At 42.0% G+C, this 9,537-nt stretch overlaps 1 protein-coding gene across 3 annotated transcripts in view; it reads right to left on the reverse strand.

Annotated features, from left to right (window-relative positions):
* Positions 1–9,537, reverse strand: part of PLCG1 (phospholipase C gamma 1) — a 167,813-nt gene that overhangs the window by 38,189 nt on the left and 120,087 nt on the right. For all 3 annotated transcript variants that reach the window (XM_053714432.1, XM_053714364.1, XM_053714504.1), the window contains one exon: positions 9,152–9,320. In XM_053714432.1, coding sequence (XP_053570407.1) covers positions 9,152–9,320 — 169 coding nt within the window. The remainder of the gene's footprint in view (positions 1–9,151; positions 9,321–9,537) is intronic.

Consider the following 9,537-nt stretch of genomic DNA (forward strand, 5'->3'; position numbering starts at 1 on the left):
AAGGAACAAGAAACAGTATAAGAAATATCAGGGCGAAAGGTGCCAGAAGGATAATAAGGACGCTCTACATAAAATTACGGGGTAAGCATAATTTATGTTTTTCTTCTTAAATGGAAAGAGGCCACAGCTGCATTCATTACTTTTGGGAAAACAATACCCAAGCTATAGAGGACACTTAATGCCAAGACGGGAGGGTTCAATAGGCGGCCCATACTGAGGGCACCAGGCCTGAACCTCTACGCAATAAAAAACCCTGCTTCTGCCGAAGCGAGAACATTTTAAGAGGAAAAGCCCCAATGAAACTGAATCACAGTTAGTCTAGAAGCCAAATTAGAGATCGCAAACAGACTCGACTGAGCCAACAGTCCTCCAGGAGACATCGTCACCCAACAGACGGTCCCCCACAAATGAAGGAGACACCAGTCGAAACCCCCAAGGGGACAAGGCATAGGAGAACCAAGGAAACCGAAAGGTCCCCTAATACAAAAAAAGAACACCTCCAAGAGTGAGCCCAGCTCACAGAGACCCAAAGGGGCCCAAACAGGGAAAGGAGGCCACGCCTATAACAAGTGAAACCCAGGATAAGACCAGGCACAGAGACAGAAAAGACGTCTCTCCAACATCCTGCAAGCACGGAATGCAACTGATGAGGCAAAGTCCTCCCAGTGTCTGACCATAGAATACCAAAGCATTCGACCATGAAAAAGTGTGTAATACACCCAGGTGAAAAACCCCAAGTTTGAGAACACAGAGCCCATAACAGGACGACACAGAGGGTACTTGCGAGGAAGAAGAAGCAGTCAAGCAAGAAACAGACCGCAAAAGCAACCCCCAGACAGAGGGCACGCTCAAGGCAACCTAAGTCGCCGGACCTACACACAGGTCCCTAAAAAGGGGAACACAAAACCTCAATCGAGGCCCCCCAAGAAGGAGAGTATACCCTCAGAACCCGAAGGAAGAGTAAACCCTCTTCTGAAATCAATGGAGTAAGTTGAAAGGAAAGCAGACTGAGCTAACAGGATAGACTCAACAAAACTCACATCTAGAGGAGACTGCGACCCAAATGCAGCGCCTTAGATCGCTCGGCCATCCTGACCTGCAGACCCACACCCAGCTGGAACAACCCTACCTCAGGGATCCAAGACAGGGGAATAAAATAATCCAGAAACAGGTACAGGAACAAGCGTAAGGATAGCACAGCCATCCCCACAGAGTAAAAGTACAACCCGACTCTGAAAACAGACAACAAGGCCATAGCCCTAAGGATCTATCAAAATAAAGGCCCAACAAGTCTGACGTGGAGCCAGCAAGACCCCAGGGGGAACCAATCCCACCTTTCCGCCTCCCATCCAGGAGAAGCCCCAAGCACGGACTCTAATCTCCATAGAGGGAGAATATCCCCTGAACAAAAGGGATGATACCGGAAGGGCAACAACTGTCCTCAAGGCCCAAAGTCACCGGCTAATGGGAAGATAAATTCCCAACACAGATGTCCTAGAAAAGGACCCCCCCTAAATGTAGCTTGCCAAACAGAGGCACAGCCAACCCATTCGTCTGCAGAGCAGGGAATCCAAGGGAACACTGGCAAGCTGACAAGGGAATGCAACCCTAGGGTGTACCAGAAATTGGACATCCAGCGCCAGCAGCTGGGTATGAACCAACAACCGTTGAGGCGCAAGCCACACAGCTAACCACTAGATGACATGGGCTACTCTGTGGCAAAGAGTAAAAAATACTCTGAAAACCTGGCCAACCATGATAAGGCTTGGTAGATGGAGCAAGGACATAGCCCAAGTTCCCACTACCGTGGAACACCATGAACAGCCCTGAGATCCAGGATTCCAAAACCACCCAAGACTTGGTCAGGAAAAAGGCCAAGCGAAGCTTCAGCAACTGGAAGTCTCAGGGAGAAAAACAGGTCCGGGCACCTAATAGTTCAGGCAAACCTTGCCCTAAAACTAAACACCCCAACTGGCCAAAAAGCCAGACACAAGGAATATGGATGCATAACCAGAGAATCCGGATAGCGAGAAGAACTCGAAAGCCCCAACCAAAGGAAGGAACCACCCCTAGCTAAAGTCTAACGCTCCAAAGAGCAAGGCTAGAAGTTGTATGAAGATACTTCTCAGAGCCTCAGGACAACCAAGGGATACCTCGAGGTAAAAAAAATCCTACTAGCAGGACTAGTCTCCCTATCACCTCCACACAAGGAAGAGAACAACACTAAGCCTACCCAGCTCCAGAAAACCCTGAGCTAAACAAAGTCCCCGCAGGGAACAACCATCACCCGGAAACACAGATCCCTAAAAGGAGATCCAACTCACCCGGAGACAATAGATGAAGACCCAAAGGTCTCTTATAACTCAGACAGACAGTACACGTCAAAGAGTAAGAGCTGCATCTAGATGCACCATAAACAGCTTACGCGTACACCTGCAAGGTGTGAAGAGCTGCAACTGGTTTCAAACTGCAAACCTTCCACATGCTAGACAGCTATCCTGTACAAGCTGTTGGATCAAGCCCAAAAGGGCAAATCCAGAGGCCTAAAAATGAAGGCCAAACCGCTCAACTGCGGTAAGGGACGCTAAGCCCTCCAACACATGGGAGAGGAAAACTCTAGGTTCTGATAAAATCAGATAGAGTGACGCAGCAGAAAACTCCCCTGCCCGGCCATCTATGACTGAAGGCTATAAGGACTGAAAACAATCCTTCCCACAACACGAACCCACAGGTCCTCTCGAATGCTTAGTTGAACATGAAAAACAATGATAACCTGGGCACTCGGCGCTTCTACCGAACCAGCCAAGCAGAACAGTGCCATGTGTGTGAACAGCCGCAAGACCGAACAAACCCACCAGGACCAGCCTGCACCTAGGGTCCTAACTGGCAAGCTGCATAAATTCTCCCTCATAGAGGAAAAAACAGAAAACAGACATTTTTAACATAGGACTAACATGTCCAAAACAACTTCCGAAGAAGTAATACAAAAAGAGTAACAAATTAAAGACATCCCATCGGATATAAATAAAATATAAGGCAACCCGGAGGTTAACGCCCAAAAAGTCACAGGCCTTTTCAAAAACTGGGAAAGATCTCAAACAAATGACAATCTGGAGATTACCTCATCCCCACATGTCTAATGAGGTGCACCATTCGAATTAGCAGACTGAAAATCCCAGTATCTGGTAACGATAGGGTCATTCAAATACTGAAAAACATGTCTGAGCAATACGCGAAGGCGCACAATCCTGTAACGAAAGGCACAACACTCAGGGACAGTTACACCCACGGGGGAACTGTAGAGGCCCTCCCCAAGGCGGAAGGCCCGGGACAATAGGGCATGAGCACATTCTCAAATAAACGCCTGGACTCTGCAGATGAACAATCGCCAACATTATGAGGAAGCCAAAACGTGCTGCAACTTCCGGGGGGGGGGGGGGACACACGCCACCCTGCATGGAGGAATAAAAAAACTGGGTTACCCGCATGTGTAGTAGTATGAATTGGCAGGGAACTCGCCTCTCAGAGAACAGGACCCCCAGAGGCGGATGGCTCAGCAGTCCCTTGATTACCCAAGCCCGAGGAACCAGGTGCTTTGAAATGGCATACGGAACAAAACTGGTTGACATGTGTCAATGAGGCCAATCCGGATTTGTCACCGGACACAGAATCTGAAATCAAAATAGTCTCAGTATCAGAACCCTCCGCAACTGAATCTGAAATTAGCACAGTCTCAGCATCAGAATCCTCCATAACTGGATAGAGGATATATAAATATAGACTAAAGTAGTAAAAACAAAAACGGCACCTGACACCCCCAATGGCTGGGGCACTCACAACCTCCTATGATCAGACCCCTGCGGAGTGGAAAATTTCCTTCGCCACACGGTCGGGAATATGGAAAATGGAAAACGGAACGTAACCATGCCGAACACAAGGTGAACCGTACAGTCCAAAAAAGATCGCCCAACCAAAAGGCCCATAAACATCACACATAAGCAGGTTGAATCACATAACAAACATGATTATAAACCCCCCTGTTCCATAACTCCCCTCAGGAGATATTAACCCTCGATTCCAAGATACTACAAGAGACTCACTGAGACCCTTATGATAAGTTAGACCCGCAAGGTGGTTGCCTCTCGGGAAAACATTTACATTACAGTACATTGATGAAGTAAAATGAAATGATCTTACCGGAATCTACGCCGTGGAACAGGAACACGGCCATTCAAGTGTGACGAATAGTAGCATCGCCTCTGCCATGGACTTCAGAGAAGAAAGCAGGCAGCGGAGCGAAGTTAGACAACGCCAATTGCTTGGGGAGCTGTTAATCTGAGTCGGGATGGTTTCGCAGAAAGACTCTCCCTGCATCTCCGGACTCTAACTTTCATCCAAGCCCTCACAGAGTACTACCCTCCATAAGAGACAAAAAACAAAAATGAAAAATTCTGACACTTCTCTGCCAACCTCCTGGGACGAAAGGCAAAGAATGACTGGGGGATGAGGGGAATGGGAGGAGTGCTTGGGCCTTTGGCTGGGGTGTCTTTGCCTCCTCCTGGTGGCCAGGTTCTTATTTCCCAAAAGTAATGAATGCAGCTGTGAACTCTTTCCATTTAAGAAGAAAAAGCATGAATCCATTAGGCGCAGGTCCATTATTGGTTCAGCACCTGAGTAGCGCTTGCTGCTTGGTGGCTACATTTAGACACCAATCAAAAAGCGCTACCCAGGTGTGCCTATGTTTAGATTCATGCTTTTTCAAATAAAATACCAAGAGAACAAAGAAATTGATAATAGGAATACTTTAGAAAGTGGCTTAAAATTGTCTGCTCTATCTGAATCATGAAAGTTTAATTTTGACTTGACTATTCCTTTAAGTCCGTGTGTTTTAAAGTTGATATTTTTTTTTAAAGATTTAAATTACTACTTTACATAAACAAAGGGAATCATTGCTTTCATATCCCTTTAAAATGGTATTGCAGCACTGATCATTCTTCTTAGACATCTCAGGCAAAGCAAAATACAGACATGCAGATGGGTTTTACTTTGCATCCTGTATAAACGTCACTTCACTCCAGCACAAGTACACAACCTATATTTCAATACCGAATAGTGGGTTTGTGGTTAAACTCAGCATTTCCTGTTTTGGGGTTACTATTTTCTTTGGAGCTCAGAGCAAGAAAGTTGCAAATATTTAACATGCAGATTTAAGAAGTGTGTTGGCTAAAAGAAAAAAAAAAATAGATATAATATAGTAAAAAATACCTCTCAAAGCAGTGGCAATGAAAGCCGAGTGGTCAGATACAGGGCTTCCATATATTTATAAAACAGCAGACCCTGAATCAATAGGTCTAGACGTAGAGGCAGAGACCAGGGTTTGACCACAGTCAGCCTCACCAGACGCGTTAACAAATGGCCTCTAGTAGGGCAGATTCATCATCACTTGTGCTTTGCCTTGTTGAATTTTCTATATGAAACACAACCAAAGCTCCTGGGAGAGGAAAAAGAACAAACCTCTGTACTTGTTGACTGCAAACAGAAGATATCAAGGTTATCATTGGAGTCTCTTGTCTCATCTGAGATAGAGCTCCTGGCATTTGCTGGTTTCCAGCAAATTGATAGTTATAATGTATGGAAGATGTGTTGCTGCACTGGGAGGAATGTCGCTGCTGTAATCTGCACATCTTGGAAATAAAGACCAGGAGGACCAAGTGCACCAAGTTTCAAAACAAGTATTTTTAACAAGTCTTCCACTGTACTAAATGATTTGCTTCTATAATAGAGTCCCACCAAGCTCTGCCTTGCTCCAGGTCTGAATGAATCATCTACCAGGACAATGCCCGTTTTAATTTGTGTGGAATAAGATCATGGACTAATTGAGCTTTTGTGTGTGATGCCAAACTTGCAAAAGGTAGCTGCTTGACTGTGTAGAGAATGGAAATGTCAAACTTCATGCTATTTTCCTCAGTCACAAAATCACCATTTGTAAAAGTATGCTCCCAAAAGACGACATGTTTGTTCATCTAGAATAAGGTTAACTTAAATCCAGCCATTCAGCTGTGCTTGGCTAGTAAAAATACAGTAAAGTATGCTTGCAAGCAAAATCCCCAGAAGTCCTCATGGAAGAATATTGTAAAAATAATGATTCACTTGTATAACTTATTTCTGGAGTTTTGCAATAGGTGTAACTGGATCCTGTGTAAAATGTTCTAAAAGCAGTGGAAAGCCTGAAAACTAGGCACATAAAAACAAAAACGATCATCTCTTGAAAATCTAAGAAAGGACTAAAGTGTAGTGATAGAAAAACAGATACACATCTTAGAAGCTTGTGGAGAAATAGCGGAGTAGGAGTCAAGGAATCCATTTTTATATTGAGCATGTTCATACCCTTGTTCAATACTGAAAATCTAATACAGGTCATGCTTTTCTTACAAACCATAAACAGATGGGAGAAGAACCTGGTTTTGCTTTTCAGTGGTCAACTGAACGGATTGACTGACTTTGAGCAGCAGAGAGACCAATGTGAAATTTCATCCTTTGCCAAGGATCTACAATAGTATTGGCGAAAAATATTTGTTGGCAAAGAATTCTTTAATTTTGTAACAACCTTTGTTGATCAAGACCAGATCACAATACACTTGAGTAAAAGTTCTAGATACACTGGCAAACAAGCTCCTACTTGAGATGGAAATAATCTCAAGCAAATTTTGCTTAAAGGGACATGAAACCCAAATTTGCTATTTCATGATTCAGACAGAGTGTACCATTTTAAACAACTTTCAAATTTATTTCTAATTATCCAATTTGTTTTGTTCATTTTGTATCCTTTGTTGAAAAAGTATACCTAGGTAGACTCAGAAGCCTATGATTGCTGGCTGCATGTATATGCCTTGTGTCATTGGCTTTCAGCTGGTTTCAAGTGCTGCATTACTGCTCCTTCAACAAAGAATACCAAGAAAATTAAGCAAATTAGGTAATAGAAGTAAATTGGAAAGTTGTTTAAAACTGTATGATTTATTTGAATCATGAAAGAAACATTTGGGGTTTCATGTCCCTTTAAGAGGAGGCTGCAGATTTGCCTTAATAAACAAATATTTAGCTCATTCATACCATTAATATAATTTGCAAACTACCAAAGCAAAAGTAACAGCTACAAACAAAACTATAAACGATAAAAAGGAAAAAAGGCTGTCACATGATTCTCGTCTTGCCTCTTTTTGGTACAAGAAGTGCTCAAGACATCTAACAAAATCCAAAGCATACAATCTTTACAGGAAGTCGAACTAGGATAAACACCATTATCAGATCCCCATTGCAAGATGAATTGAAGATTCTATTTACAAGAAGGAACACAGCCTTCAATGTCAGTCTGCTCAGAAAAGCCCAGAAGAACTGTATGGTCAAAACATTCCTACACAATAATTCCTCATGAAAAAGCCCATATAACGAATTAGAACACCTCATGCAGAACCATATGTGCATGTGTTTTCCCTTTGCTTTGTTTGCCAGAGGAGAAAAGCATTCCCATATTTTAAAAAGAAGACCTGATAGAATTCTGAGTTTCACTAGAGCATTTATTAATGCAGCTAACAACCGACCTTCAGACTGCCATACACATTCACAAACCTAAAGGGATGAAACGCTTAAAGAGACATGAAACCCAAACATTTTCTTTCATGATTCAGATAGATAATACAATTTTAAACAACTTTCTAATTTACTTCTATTTTCTAATCTGTTTTATTCTCTTGGTATGCTTTGTTGAATGAGCAGCAATGCACTACTGGTTTCTAACAACACATGGGTGAGCCAATGACAATCAATTTAGATATGCAGCCACCAATCAACAGCTAGACCCTAGGTTCTCTGCTGCACATGACCTTGCCTAGATAAACATGTCAGCAAAGGATAACAAGAAAAAGAAGCACATTAAATAGAAGTAAATTGGAAAGTTGTTTGAAATTGTATTCTCTATCTGAATCAAGAAAGAAAAATATTGGGTTTCATGTCCCTTTAAATTCTATACCATTAGTACTACTAGTATTGAGATCATTCCGTGTCTCGCTGTAGTCATTTGTTTCAGAACTTAAGTGCATCATTTAATACTGAAAGAATTGGACTTGAGGGCTAGTATTGTGGTCATTTCTGGAGATGTTATCAACTAAGGTTGCCATTGTTTGGCTTCCAAGGTTTAACAAAATCTTGAAAGTGAATGTACTGAAACATTCTGTTGCACATTATCCCCAAACATTCAGATCACATATGTCAACAGACCCATTGTGCAAGTGTAGTGTAGTAAGAATTTCTAGAAGGATCATCATACATGATAAACCGTTTCCTGAGACACCCTGGAAATGTATCTTCTGGACAAGGAACCAGAGTAGAATTTAGTGCTTAAAAAAGCAGGCTTTTATAGATTCTAAATACAACAAAGTGTAAATATCATATCACAAGTTCTCTTCTTACCAAATCGCTAAAAATTAAACTGCTGAGCAGATAACTTAAAGGGATGTTGAACAATCTGCTTCATTGTTGTAATACAAAAGCAGTAATCAGTGGCTTATACATAATATAAATCATTGCAATACGTATTATTCTTCTAGTTAAATCTATTTTACTTTTTATTTATTTAAAAAATAAAATTATTTGTGTAGTGTCCATTACCTACAAGAAGGCTGTGGTCTCTACAGGAAGGTTTATCTTGAGGTCATTAAACATCCAGAGTTGGTTTAGTATTAAAGGGACATGAAACCACAATGTTTCCTTCATGATTCAGACAGAACATACCCTCCGATTTACTTCTATTATCTAATTTGCTTTGTTCTTTTGGTATCTTTTGTTGCAAATCATACCTAAATAGGCTCAGGAGCTGGGAGCTAACTGCTGATTGGTGGCTGCACATATATGCCTCTTGTTATAGGTTAAAAAATATGTTCAGTTAGTATCCTGTGTTAAAGGAGCAGAAATGCACTACTGGGAGCTAAGAGAATGAAGCAAAAGAGCAAATTTTGCAAAAAAAAGTTGTTTGCCATTGTTTTATGTTTACTTTGATTGAACATATGTGTTTTTACTATATGGGGACTGTTTAATCACCCTAAAGGGACACTGTACTATAAAACTGAAAGAAAACAAGAGGCTTTGCCATTCTCACCTTGATAAGTATTTTGCGTTTGAGCAGGTTGGGTGAGGGGAGCCCATCTGCATTTACATCTACAGGCTTAGTTAGTAGCATGTCACCAAACACCTTCTTGAAATGATGTGCCATGTTCCTCTGCTGGGCAATGCTGCAATGATCTTCAATTGACAAGATCACTGGATATCTAGAATGGTATAGCAGTTATATATTATAGCCATGTTCCCCAGCAATCTATTACTTCATGCGATTTTAAGACTATGGACCCTGCACTACTGTGCAGAAAATAAATAAAATAACAAAAAACAACTAAAACTTCATACTGGCAGACTGTCTGCCAGTACCTAAGATGGTGGTCAGGAACATGGGGGGGGGGGGCAGAGAGATGTTTGGGAGGGATCTGG

This window comes from Bombina bombina, chromosome 1 (assembly GCF_027579735.1).
Source record: "Bombina bombina isolate aBomBom1 chromosome 1, aBomBom1.pri, whole genome shotgun sequence".
In the NCBI taxonomy this organism is placed as follows: Eukaryota; Metazoa; Chordata; class Amphibia; order Anura; family Bombinatoridae; genus Bombina; species Bombina bombina.